Below are 25,017 nucleotides of genomic sequence, written 5' to 3' on the forward strand. Positions count from 1 at the left end.
CCACACACACCCTCTGCCTGAGGTGTGTCCTTCCCTCTCTGCTTCCTGCACCAGCCAGCCTCTCCGGCCCTCAGGTCTGCCCACCTCGGCCCCGCACCCGGAATTCCTTTCCAGGTCTCTCCCCATTCTGGTCCTCCCTGACGCCTGCATGCGGCCCTCCCACAGGACTCAGGTCCCAAGTGACTGTCCCATCCCACAGCTAGCCTGCCACACACCACTGGGCACTAGACCCGAATCTGTCCCACGTTTCCATATTTGTCCCCAAATCTACTGCTTCTTTCTGAACAGATCTCAGGTGACATGAGGGCAAGGAAGGGATCCTTCTTGGAAAATGAGGGGACATGATAGCGACACCGGGGAGCCTCGTGGATGCACACTTCCTCGCTGGTCCCTGTCTCTGGTCCTCTGCTCCTGGCCCCGGTCCTGACCCTGTCGCCGTGTGTCTGCCCTGACCTCATCTCTCTGGGTCTCTGACCTGGGGCCTCTCTGTTCTTCTGTGACTTGCTCATTCCTGTCTCTGAGCCTTGGTTCGTGCCATTCCTCCCACAGAGAATACCTTCTTCTCTCTGGGAATCCAGGTCTCTCATCTTCAAGCCATGAAAAGAATGTTTTGAAAGGCTTCTTGGGCTGGACCCTTCCCACACTACATGCCCCATCGTAGAAGCCAGCTGTTTTTGACCAGTGCTGTTTTCGACCCCTGCCTTGGCTCCTGGCCACACCTCCTGAAAACATTCATTTCCCTGCCCCACCTCCCCTTGGTAGGTGGAACCTTCTGTGAAAGTTTGTTGCAGGCTTCCCCTGTCTTTTCCAAGTAAAATCCATTTCTGGGACAGGACCATGAGCTCCCCGAGGGCAGAAGCTGGGTATCTCTCTTTCAGTTAGCGCCTCCCACCTCAGGATTCCCCGGGACACAATCCTGGGCTGGAAGAGGGTGTGACTCTTGCAGCCAGGGACCCGGTAGCCTTAGGCAAGCACTTCCTGTCTCTGGGTCTCAGTTTCCTCATCTGTTAAATGGTGATAATGACGCCCACCTCTTGGGCAGGTTTTGTGGATCTAATGAGGTAATGGACAGAAGGTGCTTGGCAAGCACAAAGTGAGTTCTGGTGGCCTTCTCTGTTATCATGCATAAGTGTGTCCCCACCCTCACCCCCCCACCCCGGTTCCTGCGACACCCCTAATCTTGGCCGCTCCTGTCCGCCCCCTGCAGGCCGGTGCCGGCCGGGCGAGCTGGAGACCTCGGACCTGGTGACCGTGGTGTTGGGCCAGGACGCCAAGCTGCCCTGCTTCTACCGAGGGGACCCCGGCGAGCAGGTGGGGCAGGTGGCCTGGGCTCGGGTGGACGCGGGCGAGGGCCCCCGGGAGCTAGCGCTGCTGCATATCCAATACGGGCTGCACGTGGGCGCGGCCTATGAGGGCCGCGTGGAGCAGCCGCCCCCGCCACGGAGCCCCCTGGATGGCTCCGTGCTCCTGCGCAACGCGGTGCAGGCCGACGAGGGCGAATACGAGTGCCGCGTCAGCACCTTCCCCGCGGGCAGCTTCCAGGCGCGGCTGCGGCTCCGCGTGCTGGGTAAGTGGGGGCGCCGGGGGCGGTTGGGGGGTGCCGCGGGTGCAGTTGCCCCAGGTCCGCGCAGCGCGCGCCTTCGAAGGCAGGGGCCCGGGGACGCAGAGACGGGGTCTGCAGAATTGCACGGGGCCGAGGGAGAGCAAGACTAAGGGGGAGGGCCCTGCGGGGGCGAGGAGGCCTCACCCAGTCCGTCCTCCCGCCCAGTCTCGAAATTCTCTCCAAGTGACCTCAACAGCTTGCTACCTACAGCTCTGTCAGCCTTGGGGAAGAATCCATTTACTAGAACGTTCTTCCTTCTGTTGACCTGCACACTCACAGCATCCCCCAGCACTCACACTTTGGTCACTCTGGCCTTCCGAAGCAAGGAGGCCCAGACTCATTCCGCCTTCTGCACCCCGGCCTTCCAGAGGTCCTGCACCCCGGCCTTCCAGAGGTCCTGCACCCCGGCCTTCCAGAGGTCCTGCACCCCGGCCTTCCAGAGGCCTTTCCTCTCCCCAGCCCACCTCCCATCTCCTCTTCTGGAAGCTACATTTGCTAGTTTCTGTGACAGTTCTACCAAAACCACTCATTCACAGCTTCTCTTGCCATCCTGGGTTCCATGGTTTTAAAACATGGGGCTGATGGGAGCCTGGGTGGCTCAGAGGGTTAAGGGTCTGCTTAGGCTCAGGTCACTATCCTAGGGTCCTGTGGATCAAGACCCGCATTGGGCTCCCTGCTCACTGGGGTAGCCTGCTTCTCCCTCTGCTTGTGCTCTCTTTCTCCCAAATACATGAATAAAATATAAAACAAACAAACAAACAAAATCATGGTTCTGAGATAGGGACACACAGACCCAGCTTTGACTAGCGTGGCTGATACTTTTCTCGGTCTGGACCTTCTGTGAATGAGGCTGGATTGGAGATCACAATCACTTTTAAACCACTGCTCTGCACTGTGGGCACTTGTGGTCCACAGATGCCCCAGACCTGTGGTCTAGTTAAGTCTTTTCCATTCTGAGCTTGAGCTGGACATGTTAGGAAGATAAAAAATAAAGACCTTTAGTTTCCCCTTATCCACGTGGAACTTAGTAACACTAGCCTTGGGGGTGAAAATGCCGAGTGTGAATCTTGGCTTCCTCCCCTCACAGCTGATGATCTGGGACAAATGATTTCACCTGCCCAAGCTTCAGTGTCCTCTCTTGTAACTCAGGGGTAATGATCCCTATTTTGCTGGTCTGTTGACAGGATTAAATGAAATAACATTTATGAAGTGTTCAGCACAATACCCCGCACATAATGAGTGCTTTGGAGGTGGTGGCTGTGATTATTAGGGTACAGATGTTGTCTGATTAGCTTTTTGTTTACTTCACTAGTTTATTAAAAAATGATCCATGCTCATGATAAAAAAAAAAAAATCAAATAATAGAGAAAGGTACGAAGTCAGCTGAAATTCTACCACTCATCTGGTGTCTATGTTGGTGAAATAAGAGAAGAAAAAGGGCCAGAAAACGTTTGCCTGTGCAAGACACAGCTGGGACAGGGCAGGGCCTCCTGGTGGGTGTGCTGACCTCGATCCTTGCCTCCCGCCGCCCGCAGTGCCTCCCCTGCCCTCTCTGAACCCCGGTCCCGCGCTAGAAGAGGGCCAGGGCCTGACGCTCGCAGCCTCCTGCACAGCAGAGGGCAGCCCAGCCCCCAGCGTGACCTGGGACACGGAGGTCAAGGGCACCGCGTCCAGCCGCTCGTTCAAGCACTCCCGCTCAGCGGCTGTCACGTCCGAGTTCCACCTGGTGCCCAGCCGCAGCATGAATGGGCAGCCGCTCACCTGCGTGGTGTCCCACCCCGGCCTGCTCCAGGACCAGAGGATCACCCACGTCCTCCATGTGGCCTGTGAGTACATGGATCTTGGGAAGAAAGACTCTGAGCCACCGCAGCCTGGCCAGGCTGGATCCCGAAGGCCCCCTCGTGTGGCCGAGAGAGCATTGGTGCAAAGGGAGATGAGCCCGTCCCGGATGACCTTGAGGGATCACTCAGACCGCTCTGACCTTCGGACCTTATTTACAAGGGAGATTGCGCTGCTCCGCAGGGTTGTGGGGAGAATTGGGTAGAAACACACGATTGAAAACCCGTTTTGAAATACGTGCAGACAGACAGGCTTGCCGAGGGCCGCCGGCCACACCGCATGGCCCTCGTGCTGGTTGGACAAGCCCTCCTTCCGCTACCTACCAGCTGTTACTCAGTCTTGTTTGTCTGCCTTGTCCCCGGCAGCGGCAGGAGTGTCATTATATGGACTTGACAGGGCTGTGATCGGAATCAGAAGCCACGAAGGCCAAGGCCCTCACACACAGAGAGCTTTAGATGGTCCTCAGGGAGTGGCAGATAGGGTTTTCCTGGCATTCGGGTCTCAGCCTCTTCGGGCGGAGGACTCTTTTCTGTTCATACTAACTCTGCATCTGGCCCAAAGTAGGTCCTCAGCAAATGGTTGTTAAAGAGATATGTGAATGAGCAGGATCATTGAGCCTTTGGAAAATCAGGGAGCGTTTATGCAACACCTGTTCTGTGACTCGCCCACCGCGGGCAACCACAGGGATTCAGAAAAAGTGTGAATCTTTTCCGAGGGACTTGGAGGCTCATTGCCCAGATGAATCAATATGGACACGGAGCTCGGAGAGGGGAGGGGGCCGTGCCGCAAGGACCCAGCCAGGGTGGGCAGGCCAGGTTCGGCGCCTTCGAGGAACAGCTTGATGGCCTGAGAAAAGCCTCATTCCCCTGCTTTCTCCTCCCACCTCCCATGCCAGTCCTCGCTGAGGCCTCGGTGAGGGGCCTTGAAGACCAGAAGCTGTGGCAGGTTGGCAAAGAAGGAGCCACTCTCAAGTGCCTGAGCGAAGGGCACCCCCCACCCTCGTACAACTGGACACGGTAAGGGCATAGCCCCGGGGGACAGTCTCTGCCTTACTGGGCTGCCATGTGCACCTTATGGGCTGGGACTATCTATCCTGAACCCCAGATTCATGGGGGCCCATGCCCAGACCTGTGCAAGATTACCTGTGGTCACAAGAACATTATCATTAACTCCTACCAGGAAGTCTACCATACGTGGTCACTGGGAGGGAGTAAGACAGTAAGTCCTTGGGGGTTTTTTCCCCCTAACTTTAGAATTATGACATACAATACGCTGTCTTAAATATTAGCATTTTATGTATTTAGGTGAGTGCCTAAAGTGGGCGAGACAAAAAGCTAGAGCTGGCTGTGACTGCTCTTAAAGCGACACCATGACCCCCAAGAATGGCTGGCGCCTCCGCCCGATCGGGTCAGAGCCGTCCAGGGGCTCAGGGAGGGGTCAGCCGCCCCCATGGGAGCCCCCGACAGGCGCGCTCTTGTACGCTGAGCCGTGCACGTGACCTCGTGCCTTGGGCTCCGCTCCAATGTCCTGACGTTAGGGATGCCGGGTGCTGGGGCGTGCGGTCACATTTTCCAAGTACGGCTGAGCCCAGATAGGAAAGGGGTGTCCTGTCGTGTGGCCCTCAGACCATGTCGGCCTGGTGCCCGGCGCCAGATGGCTTGAGGCCTGTGGGAGCCTGTGGGATGGCTCGCGTGTGGATCTTCCCCGGGTGTGTGTGGGGGTGCCCGGGTCAGGCTGGGCGGCGGGGAGAAGGGGCCTCTGCCTGGACCTGCCCAGGGGAGGGAGGGGCACCGTGGGAACAGCCAGCGGCTCTGGGTGACGTCATGGGGGAGGGAGGTGGAGAGCTGCCCAGGCACGTCGGGTGGTGGCAGCCTCCACCCACCCCAGCTTCCCTGTCCTCCAGGTTGGACGGGCCCCTGCCCAGCGGGGTCCGAGCGGAAGGGGACACGCTGGGCTTTCCTCCGCTGACCACAGAGCATAGTGGCATCTACGTGTGCCATGTCAGCAATGAGCTCTCCTCCAGGGACTCTCAGGTCACTGTGGATGTTCTTGGTGAGCACCCAGGGCAGACACGGGGCGGGGGTAGGGGGGTGGCGGGTGCTGGGCCACTAGCAAACCAGACAGAGAGGGTGAACTGTGGGAGTGCTGATTGGGGGGGACGGGGCTGCGCGACTACTTTGCAGAGGGTCAGGCTGAGCCCGTGGTTTGGGATGTGTTCGGGGAGGACCAGGCTGCAGGGTTTGTGAGGGCTGCGGGTGGGTCAGGGGTCTGAGCATCCTCCTTAGACAGAGGCCTGTCCCTGGCAGACCCTCAGGATGCCCCCGGGAAGCAGGTGGACCTGGTGTCGGCCTCTGTGGTGGTGGTGGGTGTGATCGCCGCCCTCCTCTTCTGCCTCCTGGTCGTCGTGGTGCTGCTCATGTCTCGGTACCACCGGCGCAAGGCTCAGCAGATGACCCAGAAGTAGTGAGTACCGCCTGTCCCCGGCGGGTGGAGCTAAGCTGGGAGCAAAGACCAGGTGAGCGGGAGGTGGGGGCCAGGCCAGGGGAGAGAGGGGAGACTGGGAGCTTGTGGTCGGGAGGTGGTCCAAGGGCTTCGGGAAGTGGGAAGGGTTTGGACCACAGCCGGAGGGGCACAACCGCACTGCTGAGTGAGGGTCCAGTCCGAATGCCCGGGCATCACCGAGCACATACACTCCAGCACACGCACGCACACACGCTGTCACCTGCAGCCACTCACTCACGCGTGGGGACAGCACAGCACCCGCCCTCCCCAGCGCCGTCTCACATAGGCTTGGCCACAGCTGGGCCCACGCTGGGAGCCCAGGACCTGCGTCAGCAGCTAACGGGAGCCTGTCTTTCCCAGTGAGGAGGAGTTGACCCTGACCAGGGAGAACTCCATCCGGAGGCTGCATTCCCATCACGCGGACCCCAGGAGCCAGGTGCGTGCCGGGGTTGGGTGCATCCCCGGGGCTGCACACCAGGAGCACAGCCTTCCCCGGGGTCCGGCCCCTGACTCGCAGCGGGGGCTGGCGTGGGGGACCTGGGGGCGCGGCTGCCCCGGGCCTGGGGGCTGTGCTGAGAGCCACCATCCGCTGCCGCGGTTCCGGGTGAGGCTGAGTGGTTGGCGGGGGATGCCCGTGTCAGGGAGAATGCACAGGTCGGGTTGGGGGAAGAGGTGACGAGGGAGGACGGGGAGCCCTGTTCTGACTCCTCCCCCGTGTCCGGGACCCACAGCCGGAGGAGAGTGTAGGGCTGAGAGCCGAGGGCCACCCTGATAGTCTCAAGGACAACAGTAGCTGCTCTGTGATGGTGAGGCCCCCGGCCCCACCGGCGTCCCCACTGCTCTCCTCAGGCCCCTCTCCTGCTCCCGGAGGTGGCCGGCCAGCGGCCCCGCCCCAGTCCCTGTGTCTCTGCCCCCGCACGTCTGCCGTGCCTGTGTCTCCCGCCGTCCTTCCCCGTGCCGGACACTCGCTCCCGGGCCCCAGCTCCGAGCCCCGGAGCTTTCGCCTCACCTCTGACCCTTCGGCTCCCTCCCTGTCCCCGCCGCCCATCCCGTCTGGTGGCCCCGCCTGGGTTCCTGACGCTCCCTCCGCCCTCGGTGTCCAGAGTGAAGAGCCAGAGGGCCGCAGTTACTCCACACTGACCACGGTGAGGGAGATCGAAACACAGACAGAACTGCTGTCTCCGGGCTCTGGGCGGGCCGAGGAGGAGGAAGACCGGGATGAAGGCATCAAACACGCCATGAACCATTTCGTTCAAGAGAATGGGACCCTGCGGGCCAAACCCACGGGCAATGGCATCTACATCAATGGGCGGGGGCATCTGGTCTGACCCAGGCCTGCCTCCCTCCCCTGAACCCGGCTCCTTCTGCTGACCTGGGGAATCTCTACTCATCACCGGGGCCTCCCTACACACCTTGTTTCTTGAGGAAGCTGCTCCCCATCCCACTGACTGCTCGACCTATTCCTCCAACCCTCCTGTTCGGCGGGGGTGGGGCTCTGCCGGTTGAGCCCTCCCCGCCCTCCGGTGTGTGCGTGTGCACACACACGATTGTGTGACTGTTCACGGACCCTGTGCGTGTGTGCGTGTGCATGCGTGTGCGCGCGTGTGTGTGTGTGACAGGCCAAGTGAACTAAGATGGGCTTGGCTTGTGTATGGCGTGGCCACGTGCCCTCTACCTGGAAGCCCAGGTTATCCCCTCAGACCCCAGAGCAGTATTAATGACGCAGAGGTTGGAGGCGAGAGGCGGAGACTGGGGGTCCGACCCAGGTGTGCAGGCAGAGCTGGAACTGGATTCCGGCCTCCTGAGTTGGGGAGCCGGGCTCCCACCACTGGGGAGCCCAGGGGCACATGTTGAAGTGGCCGGCCCAGGGGACAGCCAGGGACTAGCGCTCTTACTGGAGAAGCCCTTGGCCTTCCGGTGTTCTCTGGTGGCCTCTGCTGGCGTCTGGGCCTGCTGCATGTGCATATTTTCTATACCTAAGCCTGCTGGGGGAGCTTCTTCAAGGAATACTGCTCCGAATACTTTAATAAGAGAAAACACATCTTTAAAAACAAAAACAAAAGCAAAAAAAACTTTTGATTTATCTGGATGTTTGTTATTACTTGGTTGGCTTAGCTCGAGGCCAGCCGCCATGGGAAGTCAGCAAACCTGGACCTTGCTCAGACCCTGGCAAGGGGTCCATGCCCGGGCTTTGGAAAGGTGCTTCTTCGAAAGCACTTGAACTGAGGCGGTCTCCTGGGTGGGAGCCTGGTGCTGTGGGGTCCCTGGCTGCAGGAGGACAGGGTGGGGTCCCGGCCCCTCCCCCAGCCGCCTCTCTCCTCACTGCATCCACAGTGGTCTGTGGTCCCTCGGGGTCGGGGTGGGGGGGTTGCAGAGACTGGGGGACAAGGGCTCCTGGTTTGGTTGTAGTGTCAGGGAAATAGGGTAGTGATTACAGCCCGAGGGAGGGGGAGTTAGGGTGGTGTGAAGGAGTTGCTGGGGACAAGAATGTCTCCTTTCCCCCAGGAGCCTCGGGATCACTCCCTTGGGGCTCTTCCCACGGTTTCTGCTGGTCTGGACTGGGGTCAGACACTGTGGATTGTCACCTGATCCACTTGAATACGCTCAGCCAGAACACCTAGGTTGTGTGCCCGAACCCTGCTTGCCTGAAATCCTCTGGATTTCTGGACCAACAGAGAGACGCCATCCCCTGCTCCCCAGCCAGCCCAGGAATTTGAATGTGGAGCCCAAAGATCTGGGGTCTTAGTCTGTACATTTTGTGTAAATATGTGCATATTTGTACATAAAATGATATTCTGTTTTTAAATAAACAGATAAAAGCTGTTGTGCCTGGTTCGTCTCTCACCCTTGGACTATGTGAGCCCTGAACCACTCAGCACCCTTCGGCACCAGCCTTCCCGTGGCCCCACGTAGGGGAGGGGCTGGGACTGGGACGGTAGTGGCCGGGAGGGGAAGGGAACGAGACGCCCTGGGCCGCCGCTGAGAGTTCCCGGGTAGGCGGATAGAGTGAAAAGCCCCTTCCGGCACAGCCAGCGCCCCCGTGGGTGGTGCTGTCACTCCTGGGTCACATTGGAGTCTCCCCAAAACAGACCTGGGAGGTGGGCAGGAGATTCCATTCTTTATAGACAAAGAGGCTGACACTTAAGTGAGTTCCACAGAAAGAGCTGGAAGGATTAAAGGTTACCCAGTTTACCCTCTTCATGATCACACGTGTGGACACTGAGGCTCGGCAAGGTAACGTGCCTGGGCTGAGGTCACGGGCCCGTCTGGGGCTGAGCCTGGGCATCCTCCCTCCCCTTGCAGGGCACTGGGCCACCTGGCTCTTGGGCCAGCCTCTGGGCTTTGCCCCGACCCCCCAAATCTTGGTCTCTAAGGGTGTCAGTCACCTGCCTACGCCCCAGGCGCCACCACCCCACCCTGGGGCTCTGACGTCACGTGGCCTTGACCAATGAGCGAAGTCCCAGTGATGGGTTGAGGATGTGAATGTCAGCTGCCTCCCCCACCCCAGGCCCTGTGGTTGCAAAGATGCTCTAACAGGAAGCGGGTTGGAGGAGCTGCACAGCTTCCTGCTCCCCTAGGGCTGAGCTGGGCCAGAGGGGCGAGTGCCAGCCTGGGCCACGAGACCCAGCTTCTTCAGGGTCCTGGCAGCTTCCTCTTCCACAGCTACTTCCGTGTAGCCGGGGGCCCCAGAGGCAGAGGCAGGAGCCGCTGCCTGTTGCCCAGGCCACCCTCCACCCTCCCCAGTTTGGAGCCCTGCCCCCTGGGGCCAGGCCAAGCCCAGAGGCCGGCTTAGGATCCTATGGGGGACTGGTAGGGCAAAGGTCTTGGGGGGGCAGAGGGGGCTGGGCCAGGGCCCCCGGGGGCTCCAGCCATGAAGTCTCGGCAAAAGGGAAAGAAGAAGGGCAGCTCGAAGGAGAGGGTGTTCGGGTGTGACTTGCAGGAGCAGCTGCAGCGTTCGGGCCAGGAGGGTAAGGAGGCGGCTCAGGGCAGCTGTGGGGTGGGGGGCACGGAGCGAGGGGCAGAGGCAGCACCCCGGTGCTCGGGGCAGTGGTGTGGAGTCAGCACCCAGGAGCCCGAGGAGCAGGTGCTACAGGAAACGTGGCTGAGCGGAGAAGGCCGGGGAGCCCCCTTGTGTAACTACCTGGGCATGGGGAGGCTGGGGGGCGCGGAGAGGATGGAGAGATGAGAGACCGAGAGAAGCAGGCAAAAGAGAGGCGACGGCACCACTGCTGGGGACAGAGCCGGAGGCTGCGGGGACGACGCGGCCAGCGGAGGAGTGATGGAAAGGCCAAGGGAGGATCCTTGGGCCTGAATTGGAAGGAGCCCGGAGAAGGGCTCTTAGGAGAGTCTGACGGTGGCGCACGGGAGGACGGGGGTTTCCTGGTCGGAGAAGAGCGTCCAGGAACGTGGTTGAGGGGCTCCGGCGCTCCGACCCTCATGCAGCCTTGCTGCGCTGCCGGTGAGGGCGTGGGCTGGGACCTCCCACAGTCTCCATGGCCGTCCCTGGGCACAGGAGGGACAGGTTCAAAGCAGAGGGCAGGGGGAGAAGCTGCTGAAATGGGGGGGGGGCGCTAGTTGGCTAAAAGAGATGCCTGAGGCTGGTTGGAGGGTAGGGGTACAGGGTGCAAAGGAGTGGGTGTGGGGCTGTCTTTGGGGCCTGTCTACTGTCTCCCTGGGTTCCCTAGAGGGGCTCGGAAGCCAGCAGGAGCAGGGGCAGTCCTGGGCTCAATCTGGCATGGAGCAGCCCCTGGTGAACGGAGCTGGATTTGATTTGAAGTTGACCGCAGGGACCCTGGCTGCCCAGTCCAGCTTGTTTTTGGCACTTGGAGCTCCTCCCAGAGCAGGGCACGTCCCCCCCCCCCCACCACCCCACCCCAATCTGTCATTTCCTCTTTGTCCTCTCTGCTGCTCTGGGCTGTGGCTCCTGTCGAGGAGGGGAAGGTGATGGTGGTTCCTAGCTCATTTCCTGCCCTTAGCCCCGCCCCCTTGTCCCCAAACACCTCCTTCCCCTTTTCTCCTCCCCCAGAGGCCCCCATCCCCACCCGCCCAGGTTAAGGGAAACCCCGGGCCCCAGAGTAGAAGCTTACACAGCTTCAGCTGTGGAGGCCCTGCTCTGCCTTTCTCTTCCCCTCCTGCAGAGCCCGGCTCATGGACTCCTCTTAAGAACCAGGACTCTTGGCCAAGGGCCACAGGATTCAATGGGGCTGACATTCTTCCAGCTTTCTGCAAACTCTCAGTTCGGTCTCATCCCTGTGCTGCACTGCTCTGTGGCCCCTGGCAGCCCAGTGCTGAAACATAGACCCCCACCCCGGATCCGGTATCCCCTCCGGCCTCTGTCTGCATTCCCGGCCGGTGAGGGGCCCGTTCTCTGGAAGGCTTAGACGTCTGGTCCTGGAGGACTCTGGAGGAGGAGAGAAGCCCGTCCTGCCCCTCCTCAGAACCTTACCTGAGCTCAAGGGTGGCAGGATGTCCAGCACCCTATGCAACAGGGGCAGCCTCTCCCCCCCCCCCCCCCCCCCCACCCCAGACAGGTGGGAAGTGAGAGGACAGAGCCCGAGCCAGCCTGGCTATGGCTGTTCCCTTTAACCCAAGAGTCCGCACAGAATCAAGGCCACACTTGTGGAGATCTGTGTTCCTGCTTAATTTATCCTCCCTGGTTAGCTTAATTCTCCCCGTGCTCATCTGCTCGGTCTCAGCGCCCTCTCCCCGCTCCCGGCCCTAGGAAGGTGGTCATTTCCTTCTCCAAGCCCGACCTGTTCTGAGTTCTTCCTTTTCCCAGACTCTCTCTCTTGGCTGCCTTGTTCAGGTTTCGGATTCTGCCGGTCTCTAACTCGGGGCCCTCTTCCCAGGCCGCATTCCCTGACGTCTCCATTCCTTGGCCCCATACCTCGGCCCTGTCTTCCTGTCTTCCTTTCCTCTGTGGCTCTGATTCCTTAGGCTCTTGAATACCTTCTTTTTCTTTTTTCTTTTTTTTTGTTTAGAGAGGTGGGGGGAGGGGCAGAAGGAGAGGGAGAGGGAGAGAGAGAGACCATTAAGAGGCTCCCCGCCCAGCACGGAGCCAGGCACCAGGCTCCATCTCAGGACCCTGAGATCAAAACTGGTGCCAAAGGCAGGAGATGCTTAGCCTACTGAGCCACACAGGTGCCCCTATAAGGGTCTTTTCAGGAGATCCAAAATCCACAGACAAGGGCACGAGGAGGGAAGATCTGGCTTGGTTGCCGTCCTGTGGAGAGAGCCCAGGCTTTAGGTGATCCTGGGCTATGCGTCAACAGAGTGTCATGGTGGCCCAAAGAGCTGAGGTGCCATTAGTAACCTGAGCGTCAAGCAGCAGCCAAGGGAGAAGGGTCCACCCCGCTTCTGCATTCAGGGTTGGGGACCTGAGGGTAGGGCGAGGCTGGCAAAGGGGCCCAGGTCTTGGAAGGAGGGATGGGGAGTGAACTATAGCGCTAGGACTGAGGACAAGAGAAAGGAACAGGGCATGAAATTTAACAAAGCCCTCACTCTTGGGGCTGCAACCAGTGCCTGGGTGCCTTTTTAATTTTTTCTTTCTTTCTTTCTTTCTTTCTTTCTTTCCTTTCTAAGTTTATTTATTTTAGTAATCTTTTTTTAAAAGATTTTATTTATTTATCTGACAGAGAGAGACACAGTGAGAGAGGGAGCACAAGCAGGGGAGGGGAAGAGGGAGGTAGCAGGGAGCCCAACGCGGGGCTCCATCCCAGGATCCCGGGATTATGACCTGAGCTGAAGGCAGATGCTTAACGACTGACCAAGCCACCCAGGTGCCCCTATTTTAGTAGTCTTTACCCCCAGTGTGGAGCTTGAACTCAATCCTGAGATGAGTGGGCCTGGAATTTAGAGACCGGCAGCTCTTTCTTAAGGATGCTCTCACTCCCAAGGTTGTGTGTGCGCGCAGTTGCCACGTGCACAGCCCTAGGACTGGGTGCCTCCTGAAATTCTCCACCCCCATGCCTTCCTGGTCTCACCCAAGTTCCTGGCTCTGGGGTGCAGGAGGACAAAGGGTGTGGACACCGGCTCATACAAGGAGGGTTTACAGTCGTGGTTGATGGGCTCATGGATTTCTCCCTTCATCCTCTATTTCCATCTTACTTAATTACTCAATTCCACCAAGAACTTGGGCTGGAAGTGTGGGGGTTAGCGGGTGCATGGAATTCAGCTCTGTCACAGGGAGGTACACAAAACTGTGGTAAAGTTGTGATCCAAATCCCAAAATTTTATGAAAGGGTGGAATAAAATGACTGAGGGAATTGGGTTGAAGGAGAAACAAGAGGAGCAGGTGAGATCGGTCTCCGGAAATGCGTATCATGTAATGCTACATGGTTTCTGGATACGGCTCTGAGCTTCCTAGTGATTCGAGTAAAGAGATAAACATCGTCAGGAGTAAGACTCAGAAAACCCAGCAGGGAAAAAAAAAAAAAAAAATAGATGGCTGAGGAGAAACAGCTCTGACACTGACACAGGAGAGGGTTTCCTCTGGTTTTCCCATCGTCTGGATGGGAGGGTGTGTGGGAGGCGTGACTGGCTCTCAGACCGGGACAACAGCGGGGTCTGGTTGGTGAAGGGTTTAAACACCCTGCGCTGAGTTTATACTTCATTCTAGACCTGTGAGGTGAGCAGTGGAGACTGGGGTGAAGCAATGATTTAAGGCAGGGAAGGCTTCAGAAGGAGAAACATGTGGCCTCGTGAAAATGGGAGCTCACCCCTGGGTTAGAGTTTCCTGTGTCTGAGACACCATGTCAGAAAACATGAGACATCAGATTGGTTACTCAGAGAGGGGACCAAAAAAAAAAAAAAAGTCACAATGAGATCTTGTCCTTAAGGAGCTTACAGTCTAGTAACAGCAGAGGGGGCCCAGGTCGGGAGAGAGAATACAACTTTTTGCGCACTTGGATTTGGATGCTGGCCCTAGCTGGGTGGTACTGGGCACTTGTTACTTCTTTGACCCTCAGTTTTCTTATCTGGAAAATGGGGACTAGAAAATCTAAGGCACAGCGCTTGGCACACAGGTGTTTCTCTCCTGACCTGACCTGTCCCAATTTTGTGTACTTTCCTGTGACAGACCTGACGCCCACACACTTGCTTCTGAGACGGGGTGCTTCACGATAGTCCCCGTCAGCTCTGCCCCTTTTGGGTCAGGACAACGAATGTTCCTTCATCTTATACACAGAGTGTTTAATAAGTGTACTTCCGAGACCTGTCCTGCTACTCTGAGCACCCTTCCAACCAGACGGCTGCCTCTTGGAAAATTCTGGAAACCAAGTAGTAATTACAGAGCAACAAATTTCAGTTCCACGAAGGCAGAGCTTTCTAATGGGAATGGGCAACCTGGAGAGCCAGGGGGCTTCCCCTCCCTTGGGGGGATTTAGGCAGAGGCTCTGGACTCCCTGGGCAGAGAGATCTCAGAGAGATGCACAGGCGAGAGCTGATGTCTTCTAAGAATCCGTCTGACAAGTTTTTATTCATGAGCTCTGCTTCCAGTCCCTCGAACCCCTTCCCTCTGTCTCTCAGGTCCCCTGACCTCCCAGACCTGATTTCTCTCTCTCTGCTCCGTCCGTGTCCCCAGTGCCACAGGTGCTGAAGAGCTGTGCGGAGTTTGTGGAGGAGTACGGAGTGGTGGACGGCATCTACCGCCTCTCGGGGGTGTCTTCCAACATCCAGAAGCTCCGGTGAGTCAGGCAATGAGGGGAGAGCTCTATGGGCTGGGAGGCCAGGGAGCCAGAGGGGCGAGGGCAGTGGGTAGAAGGAAACATGGGTGCTGGGTGCTGTCTAAGGGAGGAGCTCCGGACTCCTCAGGAAAGACGGAAACCATGCACCCCATTTCCCGCCAGGCTGGCATGCATGTGTCTACACAGACACATATGTCTCCGCTCCCCCGTCCAACCACCCAGCTTAAACATTTGGGGCTATAATTCACATAGCATAAAACTCACTCTTTAAAAATGGGCAATTCAGTGATTTTTTTACTACAATGACAAGGTCACACCGCAATCACCACTATCGAATTCCAGAACATTTCCTCAACCCCAAAAGAAACACCCAAAAGCAGTCACTCCATGTTTCTCCTTTCCCTCAGCCTCTCGAAACCACTAGTCTGCTTTCTATCTCTACGAATGTGTCTTTTCTGCACGTTTCAGATAAATGGAATTGTATAATTGGAAACTTTTGTGTCTGGCTCTTTCCCTTAGTTTGTTTTTAGGGCTCATGCGGATTGTCTCAGATGTTGGCCTTCATCTCTTTGTGTGACGGAATCATATTTTGTTTGTCCGTCCGTCAGTCGATGAATATTTGGGTGGTTTCCACTTCTTGGCTCTTCTCTGGTAGCGAACAGATGACTTACTTCATGTCTTCTTCTTTTTTTTTTTTTAATTTTTTATTTTTTAGAAACATATATTTTTATCCCCAGGGGTACAGGTCTGTGAATCACCAGGTTTACACACTTCACAGCACTCACCAAAGCGCATACCCTCCCCAATGTCCATAATCCCACCCCCTTCTCCCAACCCCCCTCCCCCCAGCAACCCTCAGTTTGTTTTGTGAGATTAAGAGTCACTTATACTTCATGTCTTCTTTGGAGAACTTTCTATTCCAACCCCTGGCTCATTTTTTTTTTTAATTTATTTGCATACTTACTTTTTTTTTTTTTCAAAGATTTTAGTTATTTGACAGACAGAGATCACAAGTAGGCAGAGAGGCAGGCAGAGAGAGAGGAGGAAGCAGGCTCCCCGCTGAGCAGAGAGCCCGATGCGGGGCTCCATCCCAGGACCCTGGGACCATGACCTGAGTCGAAGGCAAAAGATTTAACCTGCTGAGCCACCCAGGCGCCCCTCACTTACTTATTTTTAAAAATATTTTATTTATTTGACAGAGAGAGACACAGAGGGAACACAAGCAGGGGAGGTGGGAGAGAGAGAAGCAGGCTTCCCACTGAGCAAGGAGCCCCATGGGGGGGCTCAATCCCAGGACCCTGGGATCATGATCTGAGCCAAAGGCAGATGCTTAATGACTGAGCCACCCCAGTGCCCCACCTGGCTCATTTTTAAATTAGGTTATTTGTTTCCTTTGAGTTGTAAGAATTCTTTATAAATTCTGGATTTTTTAAAAAAATATTTTATTCATTGGGGCGCCTGGGTGGCTCAGTGGGTTAAAGCCTCTGCCTTCAGCTCAGGTCATGATCTCAGGGTCCTGGGATCGAGCCCCACATGGGGCTCCTTGCTCAGTGGGGAGCCTGCTTCCTCCTCTCTCTCTGCCTGCCTCTCTGCCTACTTGTGATCTCTCTCTCTTAAGTAAATAATACAATCTTTTAAAAAATAAAAAAACACTTAAAAAAAAAAAGATTTTATTCATTTATGAGAGAGAGAAAGAGTGAGCGAGAGAGAGCGGAAGCGGGGGGAGTGGGGCAGAGGGAGAGGGAGAAGCAGATCCCCGCTGAGCAGGGAGCCTGACAAGGGGCTCTGTCCCAGGACCCCTGGATCATGACCTGAGCCAAAGGCAGACGCTTAACAACTGAGACACCCAGGTGCCCTGATATATTCCGCATATTAAACACTTACCAAATCTCTGATTTTCTTCCATTCTGTGGATTGTCTTTGCTTTCTCCGTCGTGTCCTCTGACACACAGGAGTTTGTCACTTGCTGTTCAATGTATCTGCTTTTTCTTGGGCTGCTTGTGCTTTTGGTGTCTTATCTAAGAAACTGTTGCCTCTTCCAAGGTCGTGAAAATTTACACTCAATGTTTCCTTCTGAGAGTTACACGCCTCCATCTTTACACGTACCCAGAAACACATGTACATTCATCTCTCCGCTTTTCTTGAATCCTCCGTACCCCAACCTTGCTACGCAACACCCACAGTTCCATCCCTGACACGTCTCCGTGTTCACACACAGCCCACGTCCCTAGTCCTCCCCCCCCAACCCCGTGTGCTATCCATCTACACCCGCTGCCTCACCTACACACGTGTCCCACAGCCTTCTTCCAGGGCCCGTGCACGTGGCGGCTGTGCCCCACGTGCACGGGCCCTGGCCCCACCACTCCTGACCACGCTCCACCTCCCCAGGCAGGAGTTCGAGGCAGAGCGGAAGCCAGACCTGCGCAAAGATGTTTACCTGCAAGACATTCACTGCGTCTCGTCCCTGTGCAAGGCCTATTTCAGAGAGCTGCCAGACCCCCTGCTCACTTACCGCCTCTACGACAAGTTCGCGGTGAGTTGAGAGGCGAGGCAAGGCGGGACCCAAGGCGGAGGGACAACCGCTGGGGAGGCTTTGATCTCCCGAGTGCGTCCAGTGGCAGACAGGGTCCTGTGATGCTCGATGACTGAGACCACATGAGAACGAAGAGGTCCCTCCCTGCAAAGTCCCTCCATGGGTTGTGCAGGGGGGCCGGGAGGGCTGCTACCTGCGCCTTCGAGTCTGTCTTCTCTTGGCCCTTCCTCCATCAGCCTGCAGATCACACACAGCACAGGGGTGGGACTCGGGGAAGGCAGAACCCAGGCCGAGAGCCGAGGGCCCTTGGAAATCACCTAGACCACAGCGTCCTTACGTTTAAGAGAATGGGAGCCCTTCTCAGAAGCCAACCCTTTTTCAGGCCTGCCCCTCCAGGAGCAGATTGTATGTCGAGCCTCTTTTGAATAAGAAGACATGTGACAGAAATGTTCTCTTGAATTCAGTAACATTTTAAAAATAAGTTGCATTTTTACCGAACAGAATAGCATTTAGAAATCCAGAACAGCAGCTCACCGCACTCAGCCCGCACGGGTTAGCCTGGGTGGGCACTTGCCTTCCTGGGCACCTTGGAATAACCCCATAGCCCGGGAGCACCCACAGGGAGGGGTTGCTAAGGGGATCCTGAATCGGGGCCTTCTGAGGAGGGTGCTGAGGGAGACTGGCAGGAAGGTGCTCGAGGTCACCAAGCTACTGAGTGGCATAGCCAAGACCCAGCTGCAGGCCTTGTGGGCCCCAAATTCTGAGCTCCGCCTGGTATGTCAGTGTCCTCTGAAGGATCTGGGGTGGGGGATGGGGCGAGGCACAGCCCAGCATTGTTTGCGGGAGTTGGGCTCAGTGCTCCCAGGAGTAGGCAGGGGCAGTGCTTCCTTGTTTCTTGAACACTTCCTCCCAATCAGGATGCCGTGGGAGTGCAGCTGGAGCCTGAGCGCTTGGTCAAGATCCTAGAAGTGCTTCGAGAACTCCCTGTCCCCAACTATAGGTGCGTGTGGATCCCCGGCTCCCGGAGTCCCAACCATGCCCAGACAGCCCTGGTCTCATCGGCCTCCCGACCTCCATCCCTCCGTCCGACCCCTGGCCCCAATGCCTCCTTTCTGCAGGACCCTGGAGTTCCTCATGCGACATCTGGTGCACATGGCCTCATTCAGTGCTCAGACCAACATGCATGCCCGCAACCTGGCCATCGTGTGGGCCCCCAACCTGCTGAGGTGGGCACGGCAGGAGCAGCGGGTGGGATCCAGGCTGAGCCCCCAGAGGTGGCTCCAGGAAAGGGTGTGGCTGCACAGGTGCACTGGAGAGGGCTGCGGGGGTCTCGTGGGGCCCAGGGAGAAACAGGAGGGTTCCGAAGTACATCGAGTGGGATGGGGTTCACCCACTGGACACAAGGCCTTTGTGTCTTCTTACACTGTATCACTGAGCTCGGGGATTGGAACAGGAAGAGTCCTTGTGGAATGTTTGTTGAGCAAACATCTTACAGTCTCCTGGAGAACTGGCCTGCAGATCTCTGTGTGCCGGGCCAACTCTGAGAAGTCCTGAGAGCTATTATAACAGCGCACTCCTGTGTGCAAAAGAAGTAGAGATTAATTCTGAGGGGGGTGTCCGAGAGGGCTTCCCGAAGGGAGTGGCACTGAGACTTGAATCACGCAGGTAGTTGAAGAGGTCGGGAGGAGGTTAAGGGCGTGCAGGGGAGAAGGGGTAGGCTATTATTGGAGAATTCGGATGGGGAAGTGTGGCGGGACTGCAGGGGAGTAACTCCATATTGCCACAGGTCCAAGGACATAGAGGCCTCGGGCTTCAACGGGACAGCAGCCTTCATGGAGGTGCGTGTGCAGTCCATTGTGGTCGAGTTCATCCTCACGCACGTGGACCAGCTCTTCGGGGGCGCCGCTCTCTCTGGTCAGTGTGCCACCCACCACGCCACCACACTCTGTCTGGGGAGTCATGTCAAGGTGACAGAGGGCCTTAGAGGTCACCTAGTTCAGTCTCCGTGTTCTGCACGTGAGGGAACTGAGTCACAGAGGGATGTTGCTTATGGTCCCGTGGAGAAGACGCTACGGAGATGATGGTGTGGTCGGTACTTGAGCAGCCCCCTCCTGCTAAGTACCATCTGGGTTCTCGGGGCTACTGACTGATTATTCCCACCCCTAACGCACCAATGTCCTGGGATCTCCTACCCCTTATCCCTGGGATTCCTTTATTATTATTATTTTTAATTTATTCACTTGAGAGACAGAGACAGAGAGAGCACAAGCAGGGGAAGAGGTAGAAGCAGGCTCCCCACTGAGCAGAGAGCCTGATGTGGGACTCAATCCCAGAACCTGGAGATCATGACCCAAGCCAAAAGCAGATGCTGAACTGACTGAGCCACCAAGACACCCCCCTTCCCCGCACAAACCTCCCACTGAGGATTCCCTCTTGAGGAGCTAGACATGGAGCATCTGCCTCCAAAGGCTTCCGAGTATATCCCCAATCAGCTAGTTAGTTGGTGAGTGGGAGGGGGCTGTGAGGAGCTGGATACCTGAAGCCCTCTCTCACCTCTGTTCTTGCCCGGCCAATTCCTCTTCTTTTCCTAGGTGGGGAGATGGAAAGTGGATGGCGATCACTTCCAGGGGCCCGGGCATCAGCCAGCCCCGAGGACCTCATGCCCAGGTCCCTGCCCTGCCACCTGCCTAGCATCCTGCAGGCTGGTGATGGACCCCCACAGATGCGGCCCTACCACACTATCATTGAGCTTGCAGAGCACAAGTAAGGCCCCCTTCCTGGGCCCCTCTCCTGCACTGACCACCAGGCCCAACCCTCATGTTCTCTCTATTCCCTCCAGGAGAAAGGGATCTTTGAAGGTCAGGAAGTGGAGATCTATCTTCAATTTGGGTCGCTCTGGCCATGAGACCAAACGTAAACTCCCCCGGGGGGCTGAGGACAGAGGTGAGTCTGAAGAGAGGTAGGGGGAGCTCTGCTGAAGGCATACGAGGCCCCGGCTCTACAAACATCCGTGTCTTGCAGAGGACAAATCTGATAAGGGGACTCTGCGGCCAGCCAAGAGCATGGACTCACTGAGTGCTGCAGCTGGGGCCAGCGATGGTGAGTCTAGGTGTGCCCTTGGGGTGTGTGTGTGTGTGTGTGTGTGTGTGTGTGTATACATACGTGCAAGTGTAGGCAGGTGAATACCCATGTGCAAGCCTGTCTGAGAATGTGTCAGCCAAGGAATAGTATTATGGGTGAGCCCATTGTGTGTGCATTCCTGTGTGCTTGTGTGTCTGTACACGTGGCCAGATGTGCTCATTATTTGCAAAAATACATAATGAGCTCCTGTTATGCACCAGCCAGAGTCCCAGATGCTAGGGTTAGTAGTGAGTTTATCATCTGATCAGTGGGTGTGTGCCTCTGAGTGTACAGAGAGGTCCAGGGTGGTGTGTGTTTGTGGAGGTGGGGGGCACTGATGGGGCCAGTGAGTGTATCTTCATGGAGGGAAGGGGGTTCCTGAGTAAGTGTAGGTGCTGAGCTGGCTGTGGAACATGCGCAGGAGTGGCCCAGGGAAGCTCGGCCGGGTGCCTTCCAACTGTCCTGGCTCTCAGGCCTGAGAAAGCAGGGGGCATTCTCCAGAGCCTTCCCGAGGTGTCCGGGCCACTTGCGGCTGAGGTTACTCTCTTCTCTCTCCTCCGCAGAGCCAGAGGTGCTGGTGGGACCTGGCAGTCCCCGGCCAAGCCCACTGCTGCCGGATAGCTTGGAGAATGATTCTGCAGAGGCAGCAGAAGGTGAACAGGAGCCTGAGGCAGAGGCCCTGGGCGGCACGAATTCTGAGCCAGGCACGCCACGAGCGGGGCGGTCAGCAATCCGTGCTGGGGGCTGTAGCCGTGCAGAGCGCTGTGTTGGGGTGCACATCTCAGACCCCTACAATGTCAACCTCCCACTACACATCACCTCCATCCTCAACGTGCCCCCAAATATCATCTCTAACGTCTCCTTGGCCAGACTCACCCGTGGCCTTGAGTGCCCCGCCCTACAGCCCCGGCCAAGCCCTGCCTCTGGCCCTGGGCCTGGCCCTGGCCCTGGCCCCCCAGGTGAGGACTCAGGGATCTCTCAGAACTGGGAGAAGGGGCTAGAACCCTAAGCTGAAGCTCTGGTGCCAGGGATCTGTCCTGGGGATGGCAGAGGCCTCGGGTCCCGGGCTTTGGATGGTCACCTTCAGCTGCCTTCCTGGATACCGGGTTGGAGGGATCTGGTAATATCACCAGGTTCTGTGGTTCATGGAGAGGGGATCTCTGGCATCCTTCAGGTCACTGATATACCCAAGAATGGGAGTCTGTGTCAGATATATACAGTAGGGATCACTAAGTACAAGGTGAGGATATACAATAGATGATGTTATAATAATAATGGTATTAATACTAACAGCTAACATTTACTGAAGGCTTACTATGTGCTGGGTGCCATGATTAGGACTTTGCAAGCATCAGCTTATTTCATTCTCTCCTAATCTTGTGACACAGTTATTGTTGCTTGCAGTAGGACAGGGGACCTAGGTTAAGCTATTTGTTATACATTTCAGTTGGAGGTGACCGAGCTAGGATCTTGGACAAATCTGAGTCTTATTTTCCTCATATTTAAAATAATGATAAACATCCTACATTATAGAGCTGTTTTGTGGGGGTGAAATTAGATAAGGGGTTGTGAAAGGTACAGCGTGGTGCCTGGCACCTGGTAGGAGCTCAGCAAGGCAGCTATAAGCCAGGAGTCAGGGATACTGAGCTGAGAGGGTCAGCCACATGGAGTACCTAGGCTGGGAGGTTGGGCCTGAAATGGCAGTAATGATAGGAAGATCTGCATTGGAAAGGGTCAAGGCTGGTCTTGACCTTTGTGTTCCTGACACGTTTTCCTTCCAACAGATGAGAAGTTGGAGGCAAGTTCGGCCACAGGTCCCCTGGCTGACAGTGGCCCAGAGGACATGGCCCCTGCCCTGGAGGACTGCCTGTCCCAGGAGGTGCAGGATTCCTTCTCCTTCCTAGAGGACTCAAGCAGCTCAGAGCCTGAGTGGGTGGGGGTGGAGGACGGGGAGGTGGCCCAGGCAGGAGCAGCAGGAGCAGCCTTCTCCCCTGGGGAGGACGACCCTGGGATGGGCTACCTGGAGGAGCTCTTGCGAGTTGGGCCTCAGGTAAGGAGGAGCTGTGCTGGGTTTGAGGGTGGTGAGGAAGCCAGAGGGTGGACAGGGCCACCTGGTCCTGAGCTCCAGTGCTATGTCTGCAGGTGGAGGAGTTCTCCGTGGAGCCACCCCTAGATGACCTGTCCCTGGATGAGGCGCAGTTTGTCTTGGCCCCCAGCTGCTGTTCGCCGGACTCTGCTGCCCCCAGGCCCGAAGGAGAAGAGGAAAGTGGGGAGGAAGTCTTCCTGAGTGCCTATGATGACCTAAGTCCCCTTCTGATGCCCAAACCCCCAACCTGGCAGGGTTCCAGAAGTCCGGAGGAAGAGACAGCAGGGTGTGGGAGACAGGAGGCTCCAGGGCAGGCCGAGGGAGAAGATGCATGCTGCAAAGGAGGGGAGGCCAAGGAGGCTGACCCTGAGAACACATGGGCCCTCAGGGAGGAGGCTGAGGGGAGTCCGGAGAGCGAGGGGGACGATGGAGAGACCGGCGAGGAAGGAGGGAAGGCTGCGGAAAGCCAAGAGATGATGGTCAGTTTGAGAGAAGGGAGTGGGAAAGAGACAGAGGCCAAGGGAGAGGAGTCTAAAAGCCAGCAGGAGAATGAGAGTATGAAGGAAGCTCAGGATGTGGAGGGAACAGAAGGAGAGCCGAGCAAAGGCAAGGAGACGGAAAGGAAGACTGAGAGAGAGGAAGAGGCTCAGGAAGGCCAGGAAGGCCAGGTACGAGCCAGAAGCGACCCAGAGTGTGGGGTCCAGGAAAACCAAGTTGCTGAGGAGAGCTGGGAAGTTGTACACAAACAAGAGGCAGAAGAAGCCAGAGAGGATGAGGTTAAAGGGCAGGAGGGGCAGAAGGACCAAGAGGTAAGAGAAGACCGAGGAGACGGTGAAGATCGCAGAAGCCCAGAAGCAGCAGCTGGAGGAGGAGGAGGAGAGGTCAGCATGGACAGGGAGAGTGGGGATGGAGAGTCTGAGGGAGACCAGAGGGCTGGAGGTGACCATTTAGGAAAGGACTCCCCTCCTGAAGGGTCACACGCAGAGTCCCTGGAGACTGACAGTGCCAAAGGGGGCAATTCCCAGTCCTCTGAGGCAACCCCACAGCCACCCCAGCTAGAGGAGATGGAGCCTGAGGGGCAGCCCAGTCCAGAGGGCTGCAATCTGTGCCCCTGTCCTCTTGGCTCACCTAGCGGTGTGGGCATGCGCCTGGCTTCCTCCCTGGTTCAGGTCCAACAGATCCGCTCTGTGCCCGTGGTGCCCCCCAAACCACAATTTGCCAAGATGCCTAGTGCAATGTGTAGCAAGATCCATGTGGCACCTGCAAACCCATGCCCAAGGCCTGGTCGGCTCGATGGGACTCCTGGGGAAAGGGCTTGGGGGTCCAGAGCCTCCCGTTCCTCTTGGAGGAATGGAGGCAGTCTTTCTTTTGATGCTGCTGTGGCCCTGGCCCGGGATCGTCAGAGGACTGAGGCTCAGGGAGTTCGGCGGACCCAGACCTGTACTGGGGGTGGGGACTATAGCCTCATCCCCAGAACCTCCCCCTGTAGTATGATCCCTGCCTATTCTCCTCGGCCACTTAGCTGCCTGGAGCTCCCACCCGAAGACACAGAAGGGTCTGGACACCGGAGTCGGCATAGTCTGCCCCCCAGGGAACACCAGCCCCCTGACCCTCTTCTGTCCCCACAGCGCCGATCATATGCATTTGAAACACAGGCTACCCCTGGGAGAGGTGAGGAACTGTGAGAAGGACCATAGCACTGGGCAAAGAGGGTAGTAGGTGGTCTCCAATCTCGAGGATCCCAAACTAGCTGTCTCTTCTGCAGCCTGAGCAGCTGTAGTGCCCAACACCATAGGCTTTGACCCTCCAGCTTCTCTTCTTGACTGTGGGAAGCATTGCCTCAGTTGGTTTACCTGAGTTTGTTTCAGACACAAAGCACTTATCCCTTAGAATATTCCCAAGAAAGTCACCAAAACCCTGTTACCAGGGACTGGGGCCTTGGTCAAAGGAAACAAAGAGTAGGCGGAATACTTAAGAGGTTTCTCAACATGAAGAATGAAGAGGGAACTCTGCAAAGTGCCTGCCCTCCTCTGAGGCTGTGCACTTCCCTTCATGCAAGTCCAGGGTGGAGGAGGGGAGGAAAGGGCCACATCAGAGCCTGTCACACACAAACACTTCTGAACTGCCCATCCTGACTCTACTCTTGGATTCCTCCAGACCCTCCTAGCTCTAGATTAGGAGGACCACGTCAAGGGGCTCGTTGAAGACCTCGGGCCTCAAATGCCGGACTGGCCCCCTTTCCAGCATCCCTACTGTCTGCCTCCAGTCCCCTTTAGGAAGAGAGGTCTTGTACGGATCTCCCTGGCTTCTCATTTTTCCTTCGGAATAACTTCCTCCTATTTCGGGGAAGGGGAGCGGCATAACTCAGGCCATGGGACTGCTTCTCCAGACAGGCTGGGGCTGCAGATTCTGTTCTAGTTAGAAGCAATGTCTCAGAATAAAAGTTATACTTTTATATGTAAACAGTGTGGAGTCTCATTATGCTTAATAGAGTCTTAGGTGATAGGGATCGCATTTTCACATTTGGCAAAACGTCCTTTCGCAGTTGTCTGGGTGCTCTTCCTCTGTCGTTGTCACGGAGACCTGTGGCTAGAAACTAGAGCTAGGTTCACGGTGGCCAGGAAACGAGGAAGAGAAACTGGTATTTACA

General features: G+C 56.8%; 2 protein-coding genes across 4 annotated transcripts in view; both read left to right on the forward strand.

Annotated features, from left to right (window-relative positions):
• NECTIN4 (nectin cell adhesion molecule 4) overlaps positions 1–8,766 on the forward strand; it is a 16,923-nt gene extending 8,157 nt beyond the window's left edge. The window contains exons 2-9 of one of the 2 annotated variants that reach the window (XM_059413477.1): positions 1,208–1,567; positions 3,139–3,429; positions 4,338–4,458; positions 5,346–5,494; positions 5,749–5,905; positions 6,305–6,380; positions 6,676–6,750; positions 7,048–8,766. In XM_059413477.1, the coding sequence (XP_059269460.1) occupies positions 1,208–1,567; positions 3,139–3,429; positions 4,338–4,458; positions 5,346–5,494; positions 5,749–5,905; positions 6,305–6,380; positions 6,676–6,750; positions 7,048–7,272 (1,454 nt within the window). In that variant the 3' untranslated portion in view covers positions 7,273–8,766. The remainder of the gene's footprint in view (positions 1–1,207; positions 1,568–3,138; positions 3,430–4,337; positions 4,459–5,345; positions 5,495–5,748; positions 5,906–6,304; positions 6,381–6,675; positions 6,751–7,047) is intronic. The other variant, XM_059413478.1, reaches the window with a different exon arrangement.
• A 699-nt stretch (positions 8,767–9,465) lies between these two features.
• ARHGAP30 (Rho GTPase activating protein 30) lies at positions 9,466–24,822 on the forward strand. Of its 2 annotated transcripts, XM_059413491.1 has the most exons (12): positions 9,466–9,912; positions 14,526–14,628; positions 17,017–17,161; positions 18,079–18,161; positions 18,280–18,387; positions 18,948–19,075; positions 19,753–19,924; positions 20,001–20,104; positions 20,183–20,260; positions 20,845–21,240; positions 22,066–22,331; positions 22,424–24,822. In XM_059413491.1, exons 1-12 carry the CDS (start codon positions 9,816–9,818, stop codon positions 24,050–24,052), a joined length of 3,309 nt encoding a protein of 1,102 aa, XP_059269474.1. In that variant the 5' UTR covers positions 9,466–9,815; the 3' UTR covers positions 24,053–24,822. The 2 variants fall into 2 exon arrangements, with proteins under 2 accessions (XP_059269474.1, XP_059269476.1); XM_059413493.1 differs by lacking the exon at positions 9,466–9,912 and having other exon boundaries at positions 14,544–14,628; positions 17,021–17,161.
• Positions 24,823–25,017: the final 195 nt, after the last annotated feature.

Source organism: Mustela nigripes, chromosome 10 (assembly GCF_022355385.1).
Source record: "Mustela nigripes isolate SB6536 chromosome 10, MUSNIG.SB6536, whole genome shotgun sequence".
In the NCBI taxonomy this organism is placed as follows: Eukaryota; Metazoa; Chordata; class Mammalia; order Carnivora; family Mustelidae; genus Mustela; species Mustela nigripes.

Coding starts and splice junctions, on each gene's coding strand:
- ARHGAP30 (XM_059413491.1), top strand. CDS start 9,816: ATGAAGTCTCGGCAAAAGGGAAAGAAGAAGGGCAGCTCGAAGGAGAGG. Junction 19,925..20,000: donor ATTGAGCTTGCAGAGCACAA/GTAAGGCCCCCT, acceptor TATTCCCTCCAG/GAGAAAGGGATCTTTGAAGG. Junction 21,241..22,065: donor CCCTGGCCCTGGCCCCCCAG/GTGAGGACTCAG, acceptor TCCTTCCAACAG/ATGAGAAGTTGGAGGCAAGT.